The sequence below is a fragment of the Pseudoliparis swirei genome, chromosome 4 (assembly GCF_029220125.1).
Source record: "Pseudoliparis swirei isolate HS2019 ecotype Mariana Trench chromosome 4, NWPU_hadal_v1, whole genome shotgun sequence".
Classification (NCBI taxonomy): Eukaryota; Metazoa; Chordata; class Actinopteri; order Perciformes; family Liparidae; genus Pseudoliparis; species Pseudoliparis swirei.
This window is the reverse complement of record NC_079391.1, coordinates 12,860,473-12,884,131: the sequence shown is the minus strand read 5'-3', so window position 1 is coordinate 12,884,131 and position 23,659 is coordinate 12,860,473. Positions and strand designations below refer to the sequence as shown.

At 42.1% G+C, this 23,659-nt stretch overlaps 2 protein-coding genes across 8 annotated transcripts; both read right to left on the bottom strand.

The window, feature by feature from the left end:
• Positions 1-105: 105 nt before the first annotated feature.
• On the bottom strand, positions 106-17,766 carry scube2 (signal peptide, CUB domain, EGF-like 2). 5 transcript variants are annotated; one of them, XM_056413204.1, is made up of 23 exons: positions 17,570-17,766; positions 16,993-17,112; positions 16,723-16,848; positions 16,354-16,488; positions 15,502-15,627; positions 15,283-15,399; positions 14,391-14,480; positions 13,499-13,615; positions 13,280-13,402; positions 12,632-12,748; positions 12,344-12,490; positions 11,958-12,074; positions 10,799-10,888; positions 10,545-10,667; positions 9,665-9,832; positions 9,102-9,308; positions 4,702-4,872; positions 3,456-3,623; positions 2,854-3,015; positions 2,530-2,727; positions 2,111-2,263; positions 1,806-1,885; positions 106-1,162 (listed from the first exon to the last, which is right to left on the bottom strand). In XM_056413204.1, the coding sequence occupies exons 1-23, from the start codon at positions 17,655-17,657 to the stop codon at positions 1,016-1,018; spliced, it is 3,090 nt and encodes a 1,029-aa protein (XP_056269179.1). In that variant the 5' UTR covers positions 17,658-17,766; the 3' UTR covers positions 106-1,015. The 5 variants fall into 5 exon arrangements, with proteins under 5 accessions (XP_056269179.1, XP_056269180.1, XP_056269181.1 ...); XM_056413205.1 differs by having other exon boundaries at positions 9,102-9,305; XM_056413206.1 differs by having other exon boundaries at positions 16,993-17,109.
• A 979-nt stretch (positions 17,767-18,745) lies between these two features.
• Positions 18,746-23,250, bottom strand: sinhcafl (SIN3-HDAC complex associated factor, like). Of its 3 annotated transcripts, none has more exons than XM_056412615.1 (6): positions 23,133-23,250; positions 21,961-22,121; positions 21,748-21,847; positions 21,548-21,662; positions 20,910-21,063; positions 18,746-20,785 (listed from the first exon to the last, which is right to left on the bottom strand). In XM_056412615.1, exons 2-6 carry the CDS (start codon positions 22,086-22,088, stop codon positions 20,602-20,604), a joined length of 681 nt encoding a protein of 226 aa, XP_056268590.1. In that variant the 5' UTR covers positions 22,089-22,121; positions 23,133-23,250; the 3' UTR covers positions 18,746-20,601. The 3 variants fall into 3 exon arrangements, with proteins under 3 accessions (XP_056268590.1, XP_056268589.1, XP_056268591.1); XM_056412614.1 differs by having other exon boundaries at positions 20,910-21,066; positions 23,133-23,249; XM_056412616.1 differs by having other exon boundaries at positions 20,910-21,066; positions 22,966-23,174.
• Positions 23,251-23,659: the final 409 nt, after the last annotated feature.

The window sequence follows — 23,659 nt, the reverse complement described above, 5'->3', positions numbered from 1 at the left end:
TGTCACATACAGTCATGGTGTATATGTGAATGAAATGCAATAAACAATAAAAACGTTTGGTGCCATAACAAATGGTAAATGGAGAAAGGCAATACATACACAAGATAAGTTTCCTATCTTTATTTACAGCATAGTAGATGAACAAAACCATAAAAATATACATACATGTTTCATCTAAGACAGGTGAATCGCTCAATTGTATTTTACAGGACTTTTAATTTCTTTTCATGTACTCTGAACAGCTCTCTTTGGTTGCTAGTAAACGGTATACAAATATACTGATGCATCCCGGTGTTCCTGTACATCAGCCACCAGCAATGCATGACTGTCAAAAATGTATGTAGTTACTACAAAACATTCGCAGTTCACCTAAAACTTTTTACATCATATACAAAACATTCATCAGAATAATTGCTTTTGTGGTGCCACTACTTCTTTAGTAGTGCTAATGTTCCCGAGAAAACATTTGTGCTATATTTGTTTCTGACATTTAGGAGTATTTCTTTCAATTAAGCTCTATCTGTGAAAGTAGCCTATGTTAAAACTAGATACACACTATATATGCAGCATCACTGACATCCAGTACAGTATATCTGTTTAGCGACAGCATTAAAAAAGATTTTTTTAATAATTATTCTATCAGCCAATGTCTCACCATGTTGGCATGTACATCATTGGATCCTGAGATGGTGACTTTAAAATCTAAAGTCATTACAATTATTCTCTTGCCTATCAAAAGACGTTTCTAAATTTCCAAACAAAGTAATCCAGATCACCATCTGAAGATGGTCATGTAGGTTTACACTGTGTCACACTTCATCACTGATCCTTTCTCCCTCTTAAAACCCTAACCCACTTGTCCACTTTCTCTTCAGGATCAGTTTTATCAAGTGGGTCTAGTGTCACTCCATGTGAAAACAGATAACTACAGAATATTCTTAAAGGCGTAGGTGGCTAAAACCGTGGCCAATATCTAAATCAAGGGTTTTCAAGAAATATCCAGTAACCGCCCAGTCTAAGGGCGAAGGAATCTCAGGACTTTGGCGCGCAGGAAGCGGATGAATGATTTGGGGAACATTTCTCTCGACTCTTGTGCTGTGTAGTTGAAGAAGTTCTGTGGGTGAGCCAGAACATCAAACAACGCCCTCATGAGTTTCTTGTCCTGATGAGGAAATGCATTGCATTAATAGAAAGCAAAAAAAAACAAATGATATATTGTAGTGTGAGTAGCAGCCTGTAGTTCCACACATCTCCAAAAGAGGGCACTACATGCTCACTGGACCTCAGAACTGAGTAATGAATAAACACAAACACAAATCAACAAGTGAAGTATATTAGTGATCTGAATAATCAATGATGCCAACGGACTATCCTGGTGGGAAGCGTATCATTGAAATGTCCCTGGTTCAATGTCTGCCCTCAGTTCTCGACTGTCGTCTCTTTTATGAAAGCATAACATGTCCAAATAAAAGTCTGCTGCAGAAACCTTCCATCTCTTCTTTTTTTCCTTCTCTTTGTGTATTGAACATATCTTTCTATTTTATGTATAGATTTGGTGAATATTGATGTAGCATCTTGTTATGTTTTATGATTTCCTTGGCTAGGGAAATTGATTTGTGCTATTTAAAAGACATAGTAATTAAACACAGTTTGAATGCCATTGTCAGTTCTATTATGCCAAATTATACATTAAACATTGTAAAAGACAACCACATGTCAATATGTCTTGCTAACTCTGGCCTTCGGTGAGAATACCCGACACAAAAACCTTACGTGCTGCTTATTAATCATTTGTGCCCACATACCTTTAGAATGTCTTGGTGATTCTCTGAGGCGTATAACCTTCCATCTCTGACTATGTCTTCTATCAATTCTTGGTAGTCCTCTGAAACAAATGAAGTATATAAAAAATCTCATTGATGAGCACAATACAACCAACCACATGCGACACTGAGGTAGCAGCATCATAGTTGTTAAAGGAGCCCGGTCCAGTACTGTACGCTGCTGAGGAGTCTTTCCCTCAGGACCAGGATTTCAGTGCCTATACAACCCTAACCCCAGATGTGTCTCTTACACTAGTTATCGCACAAAACATCATATTTCTTCTTACCATCATATGTCACATATGGGACCTGGAAGCCTTTCCCACTGTTTCCCTCATTGGACCTGAACTGTATCCAGAGCCTCTTGGAGCGGGAAGTGAAAGCGATGGGACGTTCGTATGTCTGACAAGTCTCGTAGGTTGTCACCGAGTTGGAGAGAGCTGTGAAACGAGGATATGAGCACACAGGATGGCGTCTTTAATTAGCTGACAATAATTATCTTAAGAAATTAGTAATAACAAAAAAACATATTATATTGGTAACATTGACAACCGCTGGAGAGATATTTGTATACCATTTTGGCCACCCCGATTTCAAATAACCTCAAACATAATAATAACTTAAAATAATAGTTAACCTCTCGGTGGTATAGTTTTATAAGATACACTCACACAAACACAAACACACACACACAGTTTAAACGTACAGCTCTTTCTCATTACTAAGTAGTCTCCGCACTCGTCCTCAATAGGCAGAAAGATTTCTGGGACAATGATGAGGATCCTGCGTTTGGGCGGTGGGTTGATGGTCCAGGTGCACTCCACATTGGCTGGGTAGTTTCCCGGGTAGTTGGGGGACTCGATGAAGCCACTGAAATCCCCAAGATGTCCTCCACATTGCCGGTCTGTGAAGGGACACGGACGTGTCAGACAGCTTGGTGCAGCAAAGTGAATTATCTTGAGCTGAATCCCAAATGTCATCATCCATGTGAACATGTGTCAGAGGAACTACAGCGTACCGACATACATACTTTTGCATTGCATGAAGTTGGTGGAGCCATCGAAGTCGGTGGTGGTATTTCCAGGGCAGGAGACGCAGTAGTTCTGCCCAAATTCTCCTTGATACGTGCCGACGGGGCAGCGGATGCAGCGGTGTGTGCTGGTGTTATAGTGATGTCCCGGAGAGCACTGGACTGCAGGAGCCAATGGCAGAGAGAGGGCTGTTAGTTGATATAAAGTCCCAACAACTCAAAACCAATTACATCATACATAAAAATACACTGTCATCAAGCTAATACGAACACTTGTTCCTCAAAAAGGTTGACATCTAAGGAGGTGTATCATTTTCTTTAAAGTGATACAACAGCTGCAGAGTTCCTGTCAACACCCAAAATAAATCCATAGTCTCACAAGCACATAATACTGTTGTGATGTCAAGTGAAAGAATGTGTCTTTTTTTGTTGTTTAACCCAACAAACACAGATGTTTAAATGCATCAAATAAGTTTGAGGTTTTCATGAACAACCTTCTAACCCCTTCGTTCATTGTAATCCAAGAGAGAAAGGAACACTAAACTGGAGTTATTTGGTGTTTTTTTACCCTGAAACAACAATAACAGAGATGACGTTCACACCTTTCGTCTCACACTCCTGAAAGTTAACAGCTCCGATGCGCTTGGTGACCAGGTTCCCTCCACATGGGAAGCAGGTGGTGCGTCCCACTTCCGGCTGGTAGGCTCCCAGTGGACAGGGCATGCAGGGGATGATGCCGTCATGAGAGTACTGACCTGGGGAACATTGACCTGAACACACAAGAGTCAAGAGCGTGAACTGAAAGACGCAGCACGTTGTAACTCTGACAAAACGTTTAGAGCGTCATCACTTGGATTGACATGTTTTCTTTTGAATGTTTCGTGTGTAATGAGAGAAAATATTCTCTTCTTTTAAGATAAGATGCAGCAAGCTGAAGCAAATGTTGATGTTGTATCTGCATGTTTTACGCCGCAGAGTGTAACTCCTGGGTGATGAATACAGACTGGGAGCCAGTGGGAGTGTGCTGATTGCTTCTTCTTGTTTAGTCTGACAGAGGAGATGGGATCTAGGAGTCCACCACAAAGTGATTCTGATAACAGCACAGGAGACCAAAACATGGTGGCTTCTTAAGCTATTATTCCAGACGGAAAGAAGCCCAGTCCACCTTTTGAATTCAAAGACATCTTTAACATCTCAGCTCGGGTTTCTTTGACTTTACACAAAGCAGAGCATCTGCCGGGGAGAGATCGTTATCAGTGATCCACTGCTTCCTGTGTGGCTCATATTCACAAAATAGTTTTCAACATTTTGTCTCATTCTGTGCCTTAATTACTTTGTTCTGCTCTTTGTTTATTTGTTTTCCAGATTTTACATTATATGAATCTGATCTTTTTTTTTCATTCTCCAAACCAATTTTTATTAAGTGCTGCACAATTTAAATTGTTGCCATCAGGATGAAATCATAAAAGCCATATTAAAAGATTTATTTCTCTTAAATATCTTACTATGAAAGAAAAAAATTCTCTGATCTATAAAGGAATAGTTCAACATGTTGGGAAATGTGCTTCTGCACTCTCTTGTCCTTCTCAGATAAGAAGATCAATGCTGCTCTCATGGTGGTAAGGTAAATATGAAACTACTGCCAGCAGCTTGCATGAGTCCGTCCAAAGGTGATCAAATCCAGTGATCACCACCTCAAAAGCTCCCAAAATGTCAAACTATTATTTTAATGTGTATATATTTGTAATGCTCTTAACTTGATTGTGGATGTCAGGTTGTGAACATCGGTGCAGAACCGTGATGGCTAACAGAGAGCCATCAGAAGTACTTACAGTGAAGGTGTCTTACCTCCACACTCTGACATGTTTCGAGCTCCGACCACCTTGGAGACGTCTCTTCCTTCAGGTCCAGGACAGACTTCACAAGACATCTGTGCCTCCTCATCCTGATACGTTCCAGATGGACACAACACACACCGTCCCTGATCCCCGTCGTAGTAAGTCCCAGCACTGCAGCTCACTAACAGACAGGTGGGGAATGACACCAAGAGAGATTCACGTTTATTAATTCAATGATTTACTTGAAGCATAACTCACACACACATGTGCATCCATGACTGTAAACAGAGGAATGTTTAACTATAGGCCTGCAATGTTTCTCCAAGAAGCTGCCAAGCTGGGGTTGTTTCTCAATTTACTCAGTGCGTTTACATGATGGTATAATTCGAATCTTGCTTTAGTCGGACTATGCTATCTTTTGGGGGATCTGCTATTAACCCAATATACATGGCAGTGAGTAATTCGAATCATTGGCCGAAAGCATGTCATATCCGATACGATAGGTGGCGCTGTTTTCATTACAACTCGTGGTGATACAGCCATTTCCGCTTGACCTCTTCACCACGACCAACAACAACATCAACATTTCGAGAAAGAACCATGAACTTTAGTATGTTCAACTCCTTCAATACATGAAGCATAAATTCTGGCTGCTCTTCGGTCCAGAAATGTGTGGTGGCTCTTGTGTTCTCCATAGCGTTGTTTGCAGCGCCGCCGCTCCCATAACGCGCTGCGCGTAGGGCACCAAGTCCTGAGGGTGCACCACAAAATAGGCAACTAAAAAAATCCTCATAGTTATAATAATTATAATGCCGATATTATTTCAGTCTAGAAATATTAGGCGCCTTTTAGGCATGTATATCACAAAACAGGCAGAACAAGAGATATATGTAATCGCTCAGCTCAGTTCAGCTCAGCTCAGCTCAGATGGACCATGACATGCAGACAGGACTCAGCAGTAGACCCTGTGGCTACACATCATCAAACAGTCCTGACTACACTGTAGCTGTACACCATGAATACGGCGGTCCAATTGCATGACAAGACCAATAAAGTAAAGTAGCCCAGACTTCACACTTCAGCTGCCAAGTGTATGAAACAGGACCGAGCACATACTTGAAACATATAAAACACAATGAAGAGCATGGGACTACAGATGAAAAATAGCCTCTTGGCTAACTCTGGCACATTTACTGCAATGTTTTTCTCAATGTGCATTATTAAATAAACCATTTTTAAAAATCCCTAACATCAAAGGCTTCGCATGATCAATTGAACTGTTGATGGATTTGAGAGTTTTACTTGCACGGCAGTGAACATTAAAAAGAATCACTGACCTTGACGTATTTTAATATAGTTTAGCCGGTTTACTGGAGCTTTAAACGCTGCAACTGGTTGAAATTAAAGTGTCTGTATACTTCGTGGGGTACCTTACAAAATCCCTGCTGAGCCTCTATCACACCATTTTTGCTTTTCACCAAGGCATCTTCTGAGTTTCGGTTTATGACAAGTTATCTGCTCATCTCACGCACAATCTCCTTTGAATGTTTGGGCTTAGTAACCATGACTACGATCTCAAGACAAAATACAATCTTTCTTATGTTCTTTGTAGCTTACATATATATATATAAAATGTGGGACATTTTTTATTGTGTGAACCATCACGTAGAGCTTCCATATTGGCTTTAGTTTGAAGACACAAACACACTCTGGAAGTAAATGTGCAGGGACACGCATGTGTGTGCAAACACCCAGCATTCATCTGTTGAAATGCTTTTGCAAACAAACATACAGCCACACACAACCACCGAGACAAGAGAGCTCCAACCCTCTCCCCAGCTGCCTTTATGCCCCACATCTGACGCGTCCTAATACTTGATACAACATGGCGGAACTTCTAATGCTTTCATAAGCACTCACCTCTTTTAAAAGCAAACACAGAACCAAATCAAAGAGAGTATTCCCCTCAGATCTTACAACAGTGTGTGTCTTGATTAAAGGGACCAAAGCACAGCTGTACTCTGGTTCCTCCCATTCAGAATGATGCCTGTAATTAATTTTGGGAATTACTGCGTCTGTCTGATAGTCTCAAGAACTTGACTTGAAAACTAAAGCTGCTCTCACATAAGAATAACTCAATTAAATCTCAGGGCTTTGGCACAAAATGTGCTTCAATTGCAGCCTCGAAGCGGCCCGCAGGCAGAGAAACCACTATCTCTAAAAGCCCCAAACACAAAAGCCTTAACGTAGATCCATTTTACGTGGCTCAGCAAATTGTTCGATTTTCCTCTAAAGAAAGAAAATGTAATTCTCTCAAGAGCAGTTCATTTTTTGAAGCCTATTGTTTATTCTGAAAGACCATGAGGAGCCATCATTGCATTGTCCTCAAACAGCTTTTATTTGACAGAGGAAAGCAGTGAGAGAGGAGCGAGAGTGAGAGTGAAAGAGAGAAGAAACCTTGAAGCCTTTCAGATGCAAAGAACGCTTCTATAGAGTCCTCGAATCGATGGCCCCAAAGAGTTTTAAAAGACCTTTCACCTCTATTCAAGTCCCCAGTCTTTGCCTACTTGATGACATAGGAAAACACTACGGTATCACAGTGGTAAGGAGCTGAACCCAATAAAAGGGGTCAGCTTTCTGAAACCCCCCATTCTGCTTGGCCCAATCGCAGCTCGCACCCATCAAGCAGAGGCCCAAACAGTTGATGCTAATTGATTCCCATGGTGTGGCTGAAGTCAATTCTCTTGAGCAGTTTAGTGGCTGGGGGTCATGCAAAGTGGCCCCAGCTGGGAGGCAGGGGGGACACAGCACTCAAACTGCCAGCTTGAATCAACAGCACTTCCTAAACATCTTCAGTGTTAAAACAAACACGCAAACAAGTTGACTACAACAGTCAAATAGACGTGGATGCGCACCATTCATCTCATCTCTACATCGCTGTTTATTTGGTTGATATTCATTTTGATGCACAATTAGAAACAGTAAAAGTAAGCGTACGGACAACCAAATCTTTATATGATTAATAAACTAAATCATGAGTATGTCTTATTCCAAATGGAATACCGATGCAGTCACCAGAACGAATCACAGGATGAGAAGAGAAATGCTTTTAAAAAGTGCAGAGAGGTGAGAGCATACGTTCTCCAAATGCACAGAAGGATGTGTTGCCATCTCTCTGAGGCAGAGAACAAGCCTCAAATGGGGTTTTCAATGGAGTGGGCAAACTGAAAAGGACTAAACTGCACTCCGAGCTAAGCCAGAGCGGGAGGTGGGGGAGGAGGAGGGGGAAAATATAGCTCCTTTAAAGAGCTGGAGGTTAAAAAGAATGCCTTTCAGCCCCCCTTCCCTCCTCTCCCAAATTACATGTCTACACCCCTGCCATGGCCAATAGACTGCTTAATGTTGACCTGAAAGCATAGCGGGGGAGTTAAGGAATCAAGACACTTAAGAGCTGTGTAACCGAAAGATAGAAATAATGAACAGGAGCAGTTTTTTGGTTTAATGTCAGCACAGCTCAAGGGTTTAAGTATGTTTGATGTAGATGTAGGGGCCCTTAACATATGGTGTTTCAGGAGCGTATGTGCAGTGTAAAGCTGATGATTTTCTTTCAACAAATCGATGTCTCAAGAAACAACAGGACGGGAGCAGTTTCTGCCACGCTTTGATCTAAGTCGACATCAGATTCAGACATCCTCAACATTGGTGTGCAAATATCGAACCAAACGCATACCATTTGAATAAATATTTAGACATCTCAACAGAAGAAAGGCCCCGGTTTGCTCTCTCTGATATAAAGACGGCGCGCAGCAGCCAGCAAACTTACTGTGAGGCCCAAAACTAGGGGCACCAGACAGAGAAAACACATACCTGCCTTCAGCTCTCAAACACCGACTGTACGCGATCTTTTTTTAATGAACATTTTCTCCATCACAGGTTGTGTATAAAACTCCAACCGAGAGGCACCAGCTACCAGGAGACCTGCCATCAGCCCTCATGTCACACTGCGGTCCCAGAGAGATGCTCTCGCAGCGTGGAGGGCCAACAGCAGCCTCTCTGTTCCTCCATGGCAGCTCGCTCTCCCCTCCAACCAGCTCATTACAGCATGTCTGAAAACCAAATATGGCACTCATCTGGCCCACACCTGCCTCACATCCAATCATTAAACCAGCTTTTCCAAATGTATTTTACTGGCATGAACCGTTTCAATTGCATTGAGACGTGAACACGAGTCCGCTGTGTGTGTACGGCCTCGTCGGAGACATTGCTGCCTTGTGTTTGGTGGTGGCATCGACGCTCTTGAATCTTTAAAAGCATCAATGTATCCAGCTGACGGGATGCCTGGCTGATTAGTGCATGTCCTGACCACACAGGTCTCTGTGTTGAATAACAATCGCAAAAAATCTAACTCACCACACTTCCTTCCCACGAGCACCTGTCCCGCCGCACAGTGGCCTGGCAGTTCTGCCGGCCTGGCCGAGCTCTTGGCGTGCTCGTAGTCGGACCCGGCAAAGTGCAGGTGGAACTGTTCCCGGTTGATGGACTTCCTCAGGGTCCTGATGGTCTTCCTGAGCCTCTTCTCTGAGCGTCGGCGCACACAGTTCAGGTCACAGCTCTCTGCTGAGAGAGGCATTTGATTCCATCACTGTTCCCACAGCTCTACGTCACACCCCACACCGAGCGGAAATTGTACATTCATGGGTGGATGCTCGCATGCTTGGACCGACATTTTCACAAATGCACCATCAAGTCAAGGGGAAATTCAAACCAGGCCAACACTTCGAAAGAATTTAAGGATATAAAACAAAAACAAATCGAGTCCCAACCTCGAGCCCAACCACCATAGCCAAGTCAAAACAGGAGATACTTTCACAGTTTGGTGTGTTTAGTGACAAACGGACAACGGCGAACGAAAGATGGAGAACAAGAAGCAAAAAGGTTGCAGGAAGGCAGAAGGGAAGCGCAGATAGACCAACCTGTTACCTCCTCTAGGTTCACGTCCAGCTCAAACTCAGCTGTGATTGAGGAGCCGTCCTCCTCGCCGGCCTTCCTGCCGTGGCGGCTACGCATTCGCTGCCCGGACGAGGAGCAGCGCAGGCTGACGTAGCTGAACTGGACATTTTCAGTGAAGAGGAACCTGCTATCTGTGGACACGGGAGACAACCACCCCCCGACCCCCACGACCACGCCGCAGCCAGCAGACACACACAAACAACACACACAATCGCACGATTGTTAAAGAAGATTATAGACAGTATGACACAAAAGAAACACAACTAAACTTCAGGGTTGATTGCAAACGCCACGACATTACACAGACAATCCTAATAATATATATGCAGTTCATTTGATAATTAAAAGCTGGAAAAAGTGATGAGATGTCACAGTGACAATTTCCTTTCTTTGAAACAATGATGTGTCCTTTCAGGGGCCGTGCGGGTTGTAAAGGGCCATGCCAAAACCCTTTGGAGAAGCAAAATAATCCTACAATCGGAAACCCATTTGATTGATGGCTCGGTCAGACCCAACTGAAAGGCATGCTATGGCTAATTACATCCTCCCCTGTCACAGCCAGACAAAGTGCTGCGCGGAGACATTCAAGACACCCAAAACCACATCACTTTCACCACAAATTTCTTTCACATTTGCCTTTGGTTTTTGGTTTACTTTGAAGCAGCCTTCGGGTCTGCTTTATCTTCTAAAGACTTTGGCTTTAGATGCTGGCAGCTCTTGGTAAACCCTAAATGTTTTATAACCAGTAACATGAAGGAGCTGTAATTGTAATCCTGGTCTATCCGTGATCTAAGTCTTTTGTTTGGGGGCATTGTTATGTTTGTTGTGTGGCAACCTCTGTACCTGAGTGTGGTGCGTTCAAGCTCTCCCTGAGCTTCTCCTGACTTTTCTTTAAGCTGCATTTTGCAGTGCCAGATTTGAAAGTGGCTGTGGTCTTGATGCGTGGAACACTGGCCATTTCTGGACCTGCAGGACAGAGGAACAGAACTTTGCTATTTATGTAACTTATATATCAACTGCAAACAAGGGAGTTGTTCACAAGTTACCGTTTAGCAAAGCAGAAGGGAAGATGTGAAGCTGGGATATTTTGTACTTGCCTAAGCAATGTGAGCCGCTGTTGTTCCTTTGTGCATCAGCCAAGCAGGGCAGAGGCATTCCACAGGTCACCGTATAGGAATCCTCCGTCCCTGCAAACACACAAAAGGCCGTGACACGCAGACCATCACAGACAAAAGTTAGGGCCACAAAAGCCAAGTCAGAGAGAGTAAACAAGCAGCGTGCAGGAACACGAAGAGCCACTCCGCAGACTGTTGTTTACAACCAGACCTAGAACAGTTTGACTTACTTTCTAATTGCGGCTCCTTTAGCATGCTTTAGCCATGCTGCTTCATATATATATATTTTTAACATAGCTGTATCAGATACCTGAGCGGTGCAGTTTGGGTCTTATCACGCCAGAAAACCTAATGATGCACCTGACTGTGTCGATTGATTGGATCAAACAGGTCCAAGACCTCACTTTTCTTATTTCAGTAGTTTGCTCTGCTTTGTCAGAGTACCTTTGAAGCCCATTCACTTTGCAATGTTTCAAACCAATTTCCATTTTGACCAACATTTAGTAGAAAAAGAGTAATAGTGACTAAGTCAAAAATGGAGAGGGTTAGTCAACACTTTCTGCAGCCGCTTCAGAGTGACATCCTTCCAGAAGCCACCTCCTCACCTTTGTTAGGTAACAGATGAAACGTGAATCAGTATTATGAACTCTGCGTCACCTTTAAGCAACTTAAAAGATGCTTTGTTGTACACCGATCAAGACTGTTGAACTTCTGGAAGGCTTTCACTCTAAAACGACTATATGGGGGCTCAATTGATGCTCAATTAAAGTTAGTCTTAATCTAGATGTGGGTATTTTTCTGCACTTAAAACATGGAAACATGGCAAGAGTGAAACTGTCTTCATAGCAGGAACAAAAGGTAACAAAACGGACAGTGACTCCTGTGTTATAAAAGGGCTGGTGTGTGTACAGCTTTCAGGCCAGCCTTGGTTCATGAGAAGAAAACACTCAAACAGTGGATGGGTCCTCATATAGTACGGGATTTGACAATTAGTGACAAGTGAATGTACAAAACATGAACCTTTGTCATCTGTGATCTTGGTAAGCAAAGACTTTTCCTTTGCAGTACTTGTGCTATAGAAATACAGTGAGAGGTAAACAGGCAAATCCTATTATTTGGAGATCCGGCTCAAGCGACTCACCACTGCTGATGTGAACTTGGGACTGACAGGTCAGGGAGCAGCGGTCCCCTCCCGCCTGCTTAGTACAGTTCAAGGTAGGTTTAGAGGGGGGTTTAGCAGGTGGAAACCCCTCAGCCTCTAGATGGAAATCACAACAAAACTCCAAGGTAAAAAAGAACACTTCTATTGTAACAAGAAGGGAGAGGCTTGGAAGGTCCAACATCCTGACAGCACCAACGGCATCGTAGCATTTCGGATGTTTTACTCAAGCACAAGAAAACCAAGTGACAGGGAATTAAAAGAGAAAAAGAGAACAGAATTCAAAGTATCTCCTGTTTTGTGTCCCCCAAGTCTTAGTCCAAAATGTGTGAGGTCAGACAATTACCAAAAAGTCAACAGCACTCAACTGTTGGGAAGAGGCACTGGCTTACCAATGCAATCCTTTTTGTTCCAGTGTAGCTTATAGCCAGGATGGCAGAAGCACTCAAATCCACCCATGGCGTTCTCACAACCATGCTCACAACCACCATTGTTCACACTGCATTCGTTAATATCTGAAAGGAAAAAGGAAAATCATTATTAGAATTACACGGTCCATGTTCCCGAAACATCAATGAGCACTTTTGAATGCTTTTTAGCCTCACACATTTCTCGATTGAGCGCTTGTGTGCTCCCTCCACCCGAGTCAGACTCACCTCCGCAGTGGGCCAGCCCATACATTGTGTAGCCTTTGTTGCACAGACATTGAAAACCACCAGGGGAGTTCACACACGTGTGACCACATGTCCGCTCAAAAAAACATTCATCTATATCTGTAATCAAAATCAGGCAGGGGACATAAAAGCAGGGCTGTCAGTTGCAATCAGGAGGGGTTTCCCCCCCGCAGACACACATTTGCATTTGATCGTGAACTCTCACGCTCAGCGAGAAGTGGCGTGTAGTAAATTTGGTCAGCATCATTAAAAGGCATCGATCCAGATTGAAAGGTTAACAAAAGCATAGCCTCAATAACAAAAATCTAAACACAAGCAAGGAAACTGACAGATAAAGCACAATATCATGCCTATAATGTCACATTTCTAATTATATGATGTTTTTAAGGTTGTATTTTGGTTGGTTGGTTGTTTATTTTTTTAACAAAAAAATGAAATCTACGACTTAAACAGTCAAATTTGCATTTGACGATTTATAACTTCTGTGGTCAGGAAATTGCAAGTTACGTCTTTTCGTAAAAGATAAGGTTTAAAAAAATGTCAGCTTGTGTATTTATGAACATTTCCCTTGGTCCCAGTTTTTGTCAACTGCAAGGAGTTTGAATAAAACAATTTCAGAGCCATTTCTACCTTGACAAGAACGCTCATCTGTCAGCAGCTTGAAGCCTTTTCTGCAGTTGCACTCGAAGCTGCCGATGGTGTTCCTGCAGAAGTGTTCGCAGCCGCCGTTGTGAAGCTCACACTCGTCAATATCTGAAGGGGAACAGGTGATATCCTGACATGCTACACAAATCAACTTAAGTTAAATCAGTGTTTTACAAAAACTGATTTGTGGACCGGCAGTCTGACCTTTGCATGTTTTTCCATCCGGCTGCAGCGTGAAGCCGACTGGGCAGCTGCAGCGCACGCCTGTGGATGTGTCTTTACAGGTGCAGTCGCACCCCCCATTGTTCAATGTACAGGTTTCTGAAATTACAACACGGTGTGAATGTATGTGAAGGACCTTCCTACTTGTGAACAATGATGTGTTATTCCTCAATGTCAGATACTTCATCCTTAGAAAAACATAGATTTTCTGAACAAAGTGCTATAAAAATACCTGGATGTAATATTAAAGATATACAGTTTCTTCCATAGATTTATTGTTTGAACACTTAATTAGGAATAATCTAATGTCTGGTATCTAATATTGGTTTAAACACTTTATAGTGCTGGTTGAACCAGATAGTTGAGGCGCTGCTGCATGGTTTGTATTGTGCACAGTTGTAGAGCACGTCTATACACCGGTGTGGTTCATGTTGACATCTAGGAGTACCCTTACGACTTGTTATTATTTATAACGCAGGGCAAGACTCCCACAGACCGCATGCTAACCGTGTACTTGGTAAAGTGCCAAAGTTATAATGTTTTACATGTATCAAGTGACCCAAAATCATCCAACTGATAAATACTCACTATACAAGAAGACATTCACACGCTGCCCTTCCCAAATGGAAGGAAAACGTGAAATGTACCACACTGTCACAAATGCATATTTTTCAGGGGGGAAGCTGGGGGCGAGAAAGAGAGTGTGTAGTCATTTCACAGTTTGCTCAAAAGACTGAGGAATGCATCGCTTTACGAGACCCAAGTCCTCTCCCCTGTCTAACACCCCTGAGTGGTTCCTGGCAGCTCAACCTGGCTTCAGCAAAACCCTAGATTCCAAGCTGTACGCCTCGAAATGCAGGAGAGTCGTTATTACCCATTAACAGCCTCCGTTTGACCCGTTTGTCCACCTCAGTGAAGGAAGTGGCGTTGTGGTCTGCGGCCTCAGTGGTGGCTTCATCTCGTTCTGTGACACACAGGAAAACACAATCATTGCTAGATTGAGAACCAGCACATGAATACCCTACATTTCCCAAATGATACACAAGTACCGACATTTAAAAAAAATTATTTCCGCTCCGGGTGTTTGTGTTGGTCACCTTTCGGTACCCAGATGCATGTTTACACTTGAGACTTTCAGCCTGCAGTGGCTTGGTGTGTGTCAGATAACACACCAGATCAGTAAAGTGAATCTTGTGACACCGCAGTGATACGCCTGGACCTCACACACACTGCTGCTGGAGAGAGAGATATTATCCTATATCTGACGGCTGATCCTTAGCCCTCATAACCGTTGTGTAAAAAATGCACCCTGAGAGAGATGTTTCATGTTATTGTGTTTTCATTGAAAGCTACACCTTAGGCTTGGGCTGAAGTCTAATTCTTATATTCTGAACAGAAATTAATATGAGGAACAAGGTGTTATCACATACACAATAACCCCAAAAAATATAATCTTTGAAATCTGGTAGATCTTGTCAGAATTTGTTGAATAATGTTGTGTGAGTTTAAACAATGTTTCACAGCATTACTGTGAAATAAGTGAGCTACTGGCATGTCAGATGAATTAAATCACAATATATGACTGCACCCATCCCAAAGGATAAAGATATGCTTTATAAAGGGGACACTGTAAAAAATGGATGTCAGAATATTAAAGACAACAGAAGATTTAGGAAATGTTAAAGGAGTGCATTTAGCACTTTGTCTACCATGGTTTCACATTCCCAGGGTTGAGTAACAACGGAGTCAACAAACAGCGTGCTTACCTACACACGACCTCTTGTCAGGCTGCAGGGTGTACCGGACGTGACACCTGCATATGGGGCCGCTCTCTGCGTCCTCGCAGGTGTGCTGGCAGCCTCCGTTGCCATGGTTACAAGTCACTGCGGGGTCAACAACAAGCAACCATTAGACATATGAACAGTGCAACATTTGAGGCTGTAGGCATGTCGTGTGACGGTAGCTTCATGCTGTTGAGCACGTACAGATGCAGCCTCTCTGGTTCCTGGCCAGCTCGAACCCTGGACGACACTCACAGGCCACACCCCCTTTGGGTGTCTCTTTGCAGATGTGGGCGCAGCCGTGCTCCTTATTCATACAGTTGAGGCCCTCTGGGATAGAAAGAGGGAGAGAGGTACACAATGAAACTCTCCTACAGTGACTGACCCGCTACACACAAAAGCACACATACTGGGAGATTAGTCTGGCATCTTCAAAGACACTGATTGTTCTCCCGCTTTACACAACTCAAAAACATCACCATCAATGCGTTATTTTTTCCAGCAAATCTGAAAAGACCGCAAGCAGCAGAAAAGTTTATAAAAGTGAATTCCCCGAAGAAGAAAAAAAGCTTTGCAAACTCTTCTATTATCTACAACAAATTCAATAATGCTTCGAGCTGAATCTCCATTTATATAGACGGGTCACAGCTGAGTGGATAAGTCCACAGGATTTAAAGGGGATGTCAAGACCCGATGGAGTGGAAAGTGCTTGCATTTAAGTTGCCTTCAGTCAAGAAGACAAAACAAAGACACTGCAGACTAATCTGTGACACAGACCACATAGACCCGAGTGTTGCAGTTATTAACTTATTTTGTTCCCCGGGACACAGAGATCCTTTTCCCACAGCATGTTGCTGCTGAGAGATAAAAGCTCAGTGACGGGAGTCAGCTTGAACCTGTCACACCTCATTGTGCCGTCAATCTAGGATTTGTATGTGAATATTGGAGATGTTGCTTCATAATTCTGTCTTTTTTCTTGACTTGATACAACAGATACAAGCATCTACAAACAAACACACACACACAAATAATGCTGATTCAAAATGCTACACTCACCAACAGAGCGGTGGATGCATGTGTGTTGGTTGTCGCTGAGGAAGAAGCCCTCATTGCAGCGGCACTCGTAGCTGCCCATGGTGTTAACACAAGTATGTTGGCATCCGCCATTGTTGAACTTGCATTCATCCACATCTACAGGACAGCGGATTGATTGCATTAGTTCACAGTTGTTTACAGAACTCTGGATTCGGATTTGCTACAATCACAAATCAGTTATATTTAGGGTTTTTTAAAGGCTAACAAACATTGAGGATGACAATGAAGCTTTTTTTCAAATCACATTTCAGACATATATACCAAGACATCTTTTAAATCACTGCATCAAGAGAACACGCTATTTACTGAGTGGTTTAAAGCCAACCTTACCGAGACAGTTATGTCCGTCATGTGCCAAATTGAATCCGTCATAACAAGTGCAGCGATAATTGCCCGGTATATTGTTGCACTCATGCACACAGCCACCATTGTACTCCAAGTCACATTCATCAATGTCTGAGGAATGAATAGCACATAAATCAATTTTCATGTACAGGTCAAAAAGTGATCAAAACATTTTAGTCTTTGAACACTAGATAGTGTCTATCTTAAAGAAATATTGAAAGACTAAAACTATTTAACAAAAAGCAGACACTTTACCTCCGCAGTGTTTTCCATCTCCTTTAAAACCTACTTTACAGGTGCACTTGTAAGAGCTTTGAGTTGTCTGACAAATAGCATCAATGTGACAGCCATCGCTCCCCTCTGCACATGGATCTGCTGAAATCCAAATAGATATTATAGGTCATGATTACCAAAACACATTTAAAAAGTCTAATAAGTCTAATAGAATTGCATTTACCACATATGCACTTTTAAGGTTGGCATGTTTAGTGGGCATGTATATAAAAGAAGATGAGCAAGAAAAGAAGAGATTTAACGCTAATTCATAAAAGTCTCTAATCATAACAATTTGTAAAAATCTAGTGAGAACTCACCTGAAAAGTACTAATTACATACAATACAAAACTTATTTTACAAACGTGTGTGTACTATGAGCACATACATTCCCACAGTAGTTTGTATATGGCTACACATTTAGAAACTAAACTAAATTTAAACAAAATCCCCACTGGGGAAACAACAAAAGCGCACTCCTTAAAGCGTGCGTAAAGTAGCACTCTCCACGACTGGGAAACACAACACACACATGCACGCACAGTCACAACAGTCCCACCTCGAATATCTGGAAGAGCTGCGCTTTGGCGACTATTTAACAAGAGCAAAAACAAACAAAAGTCCCTTGCTGCCCAAATAGCTCCCATGGTGATATGATCCAAGTTTAGAGGTCTTCTCAAAAGGACGCGTACGCACTGAAGTCGTGAGCGAGCGTCCGCCTCATTTTCATTCTAGCCTGTCAATCTGTTTCACAAGGGGCTATAGAAAAGAGAAAGGAGTGAGTAAGTGAATGGTGCGTGTGGGTGTGCGTGTTTGAGAGAGCGCGCATGAGAGCGTGCGAGCGCGTACATGTGAGGGTGGGGGAAAAAAACTCTCGAAGCAAAGCTGTGTCAAGTCATTGAGAGAGGCTGTGGAAAACCGGGGTGTCGAGACTTGGCGTAAAACGCGACAACGTCTCTGCGCTAGATGGGCTTTTATTTTGAAGGGCACGACCGGAACTCAAGTGGTGAATCTAACGCGTTTGAGTCCTCTCAATGTCTCCGCTTTTGTAAACATGGTCTTTGGCGTCTGTTTCAAAGTCGACCTCGTCCGATTTCGTCGATATAAAGGCTGACTGCACATGATACACCACAGTGAAAGACCATGAAGGGTTATCATCACTTAAGTTAGGTCCCGAGTTAACGTCCGGGAAGAGCACTGTCAGCCAAACTACATGGTTGCTAGGCAACATACCTTTGGTTCGACATTAAGTTGGCCTCGTAATCGACTTTGCATGAAACTGCCGTTGAGAACTAGAATATTTATGAATGGAAAGCACACGCGGTGGTGGCGGAAAACTAAATGTAAAGAGAACGACGCTTTCCACTTACTGAAGTTGAGAGTTTTGCAAACAGTTCAGGTAAATCATTCCCGCCAAACTAATTAACAAAAGCCTGACAGCTAACACACAAGTGCTGACGTTAAAACGGGACTACTGAACAGGGCTCAGCTCGGGCCCAACTCACCTTGAAGGTTTCATGAATTTCAGGAGTTCAAATGTGACTTTGTGAAAACAAAGAGGGGCTGTTTGGTAAAAACTGACACGCGATATCACACATTTTGTTAACATATATAATAAACCGTGCGCAACCGTAATATAACAGGGCTCCTCGTCATTTGGTAAAATACCTCGGTGATTAACACATTATCCGTGTAGCTCTTGTACGCCCCCTACCGGCGCTCAGAAATACCACAATTCTCCTTTCATATTTTTTATTACAATACACAGCTACTTTGTCATACAGTATACAAATAAGTATTTTAAAAAACAACTACATTGCATGTTCAAAGGAAGTGCACACAATTAAAAAGACTTTCTGAAAGGCTCCACACCAGTTATCAAAATGTCAGTTTAAAAAAAGGTTTTGCAATAAATAAATATAAATTACATGAGAATCATGACAAGGTCAGGTAATTCATTAAGGCACATCTCACATCCCAAAATGTACCTCGCAAAAACAATATGGCAACTCCCTTAGGACAAAAACAAGCTTATTTTCCAGCTTAAAGGGAAGCAGCAATTTCTCCTTTTAATAGGAATCATAAAACATGTTCAGCATTTAACTACCCTGCCGCAGAAACATTTATATATTAAGCAACTTTACCGATTATTGCCTGTCAATTCATGAAGGTTACAATAATGCAAAAAAATAAAGCAACCGTGGCATTACAGTATTCATTTGAGCGACAGTTTGCACGACAGCTAAAACTGCATTCTGAACATTATTTCAACAAAGCATAAACAAGAAAAATCTTGAGACAATGATGAATTTTGATTACGAAAATGAAATAGTTATGCTGAAATAATGGATGCTTTTTATAAGCCAATTTGGTTGAATAAGGAACCATCACTTTACACTGCAAGTGATAAGACAGCCCCAGAGCACTTCTCACATTCAAAAATGTCTGCATAGTTTTAACTTTGATGATTGCTTCTGAAGATGAATCACAGAAATGGCAATCATACAGTTTCCTTAACAGAATTTTGAGTAACCGTAAAAAAGGGGTCATGCTTCCTGACCATAAACATCTACCATTCCCTGCAGTTTATACACAGTTACAAAAATGTGTCCAAGAAAATGAGATTTGATAAAACGGGCTTAGTGTAAAAGGTACATGTTTCCAGCACATTTCAGACACACAAAAGTTTTCCTACAAAAGTATTAGCTTGCTATTCCTGTAAATTAAAAAATAGATGTTGATGTACCAAGAGCAGAAACACTGACTATTTACAAAATGAGTTTAAAAAACATTTGCTTTACAACATGCATTGTCATTTCATTGGAGGCTGCTAAAAAGAAATGAATCATTCTGACAGGCAAAGGAATGTACTGCATGCATTGTGTAACCCCATCTATCAGAGTTAATGTGCAACAACTGATGAGAATCAAAATGGAGTGTTTCAAACGTGCAGCATGCTTAAGCTGTGAACATGTCAGAAAGAGAGTAGGTTGCTATCTATACAAACATAAATTCATAGAGAACAGCTTACTGATGATCCCTGGGGTAACAAAGGCATTTGTGTACTAAAAAATTCTAGACACACGCAGTCGCACATATGGAACCGATAAGACAAAAACGTTGCAACATGTTGGCGCGGCACTCCAACATACACAAAAAAGCTGGTATTAGAATAGCTGGTGTCTCTCATATGCACTTTCAATTAGACAAATTATGAAAAAAATATAGCAGTCTTGATATGTGTGAAAAGGTGACAAAATATTTACAAAACTTTGATCACGCAATACAAAATATCCAAAAACAATACCAAATCAAAAACGGAGCATCGACAAAATGTGCTTCCTTAACCTATAAATAACACTAATGCCCATAATACGTTTCCCCCTCTTTTTTCTTTCTATAAAAAAAAGAAAGACAATCAACTCTATACAAAAGATAAAATACCCATATAAAAAAGGAACATTACATAGAAAAGAAACTTCTAACTATTTGATCTAATTGGGTGGGTGGAAATGGGAGGTCTGCCACTGGAGACAAATCCAGGTGGATGCCATGGATAACCCTACAGGGGGGGGGGGCAAACAAAGGCAATCACCAGGTTTCTTTTATGACTTCTGGGAGTTGTGGAGGAAGTGGGTCTGGCAGGTGTGTGGACACCTGCGTGGACACCAGTGTCTTCTGTTTTTTGGAGCTGCAGCAGGGCTTGAAGAGCCGAGGATCAATAATCACCTCTCCAAAACGCCCCTTATAGACGATCCCACAGCACACCTTTTGCCTAAAAAGGAAATAAAAACAAAAGACCATTTAAGCTATTAATCATATTAAGACATACATCATCTTTCTAAGTTTCTCTCGTCATATTGTAAAGCCAAAGTTGTTCAATTGGAGAAACAGCTCACCTCTTCCAGTACGAACGGTCCAGGAAAGAGAAGATGGAGGAGGGAGTTGGGCGCCTTTGCTTGGACTCGATGTCTGAGCCATCATCTGACACGTTGCTGTAACTGGGGGACTGCGCCGGAGACACACTGGATGTTGTGCTGTGGGCATCTGAGTCTGCTTGGAAAACAAAAATAAATACTTAAACACTGCCATTAAACTGATTTGATAAATTCCTGACTATACTTAACTGACGTTTGAATTACTTTTTACAGAACTGACAAGGAGATATGCAAGTCAATGGCATGGATACACAATACGTTTGGTTTAGGTTCCAACGACTTATTGTGTAATTATAGTTAACAAACTATAATAATTGATAAGGGATGGAATCAGTTTTTATTCTTTACATTAAAAAAAATGCACATTTATTTTTACGAAACCGTTTAAGTCTGAGACACCATTGCAGTTACAGTGCGTGGAACCACAAAAGGCCACAAGGGGGGGCTAGAACAGTCTTGTGAAATCTTACGCATTTGTGTGACCTTAACATTAAGCACTTCAAATATTCCACATCTGACTTGCAAATCTATTCATAATACAGTAAAAGACAATTCTCTCAACACATGCAAGTTAAGGGTCAATACATAAAATAACTTACTTTGTCTCTTTAATTTATGAAGCTTCCTCAGCTTGCTTTTCTTCTTCCCATCACTGTTCTTGATCTTCTTGGGCTTTGTCATCTTGAAGCCTGGTCCAGCCCGGGCATCCACCACCTGAGTCATGTCAGGCCAACATCAAGTCAATTTAAAGCCATAACACAACACATACGATCCTCTACTGTGTGAAGACATCGCTTACGTGGTTCCAGTTCTTCTTGGAGCCATTAGGGAGCTTCTTCCACCTCTTCACAAGCAACACACAGGCATTGCAAATGTCTCCAAGCCGATCTTCTGAAAGCCTGAAAAATGAATCTAGTGTCAATGCTTAAGTTTTCCACACTGGTGCATCAAGTCAATCTTCCATTCATAGACACATAATCACAAAACACACAATATGAAAGAGCGCCTTTACCCAAAACAGAGCTCAAATGTTTCTTCATATCGACTGCTGTCCGTGAAGCGTGAACTGGAGGACTTGGTCTTGCAGATGCAACAGCCGTCGTTACTCCGGTAGATCTTTGACTTGTGAAAGCCAAACATAGTCTGTTTGTTGGTCGGTGTTGTGACAGAAATCTGAAAGCGTAAAACCCAGATGGTAAATAGTCCCGTAACCCGCAGCGTGGATGCCTGCGTTCTCCTACTGAAAAGGGGGCGGTATCACACAGACGCATAACCAAGCCTATCTTAAGTAACACATAATATATTAAAGTCACTTTTAAGCCAGCTAAAGATTACATACAGTGCGCAAACAATCGAAAAACTACAACTAACTTCGGCGAAAGAAACAACATATTAAGTAATTTAAATCAAAATCGCGGGAACAGCACAAAAAATAAGACCACACTCGCATTGCACTAAGGTTGTAACTTGATGTTAATGGTCGTGCTAAATAAAATCATAAAAGGACCCTAGATGTTACATTTTAATGCGGCGTTAACGGATGCGGGCTTCCAAACTTTCCGCACGGTGACCGTGCACAGAAACACCCACCACAACACGGCGCTTTACTCTCGGTAACTAACGTGCATCTTACTCTTCTGACATACGGTCAACACGTCGGACTGTTCGTGGATCTGTGAGCACCAGGACGATGAAACAGTGGATGTTTGACGTCGTTCGGCTGAGAGTTTGTTTGCGACGCGAAAAGCAGCGCGTTCAGAAGTGAACAAACAAAAAGCTACCGGGCTATTCGCAGATTTCTAGTTAATGCACGTGTCTAAACAACACGCGACTCTCGGTTCAGTGAAATGTGTATTTTATCAATATTTTTACAGAATAACAAAAGTTGCGGTGAACCGTTTCATTCCTTTAAATTCAAACTGTTGTCCACTCGAGCGCCAAATTGTGTTCATTGTTGTTAGCTGTTAGCATGCTAGCTAGCCGCCGTTGCTACCACGCCACGCTCTCGCTCACTTACACGTTTTCTATTGTCGGTTGGTCTTTGTGCGCTTAGCTCGGGACACCTGAAGACGCACGAGTCCGATTACGACTAACCAATGTTAACCCTCGGTCTCTTTCCACACTACAAATCAGTCAAACGCCACAAATGTAACGTATGTCCAAGAGAAATAAAAGTGCACTTACTGAAGAAAAACTTTGAATCTTCGCCGTATTCTTTTCACCTACTGCGCATGCTCTTACTACGACTGCATACAGCTGTCTATTAGATGAATTAGCATAAAGGGACGTGCGTACAATGACCATATAAGGAGTGCAGCCGTTGGGTTTGAACCTGGATCCAACCAATCGCTGCTTTCCTCACGTATTCTTCACAAGGCATGAATGATGGGAGGCGTAGTGAACGAGCGGGAGATCCCCGTTCTGTCACAGTTGTTACCGTTTCTTTCAAACTCAAAATCCCATAATCCACCTGGTCTGAGGCTTTAAAGAAAAAACAGACATTTGACAAGGCGCGAACGAGTTTGTTTACATTTTCTCGGCTACGAAATCACATTCAGCGGAGAGATATAACGTTAATGCAGTGAAATCCCTGCAGTTAGATTTCTGCGGATTTATTGTTCACTAAAATAAAAGACTAAAGCCAGAACAAGCCGACAACCAGTACATTTGTCAACCACATCTTCACAGCTCAGAAAGCACATAGCAGATAT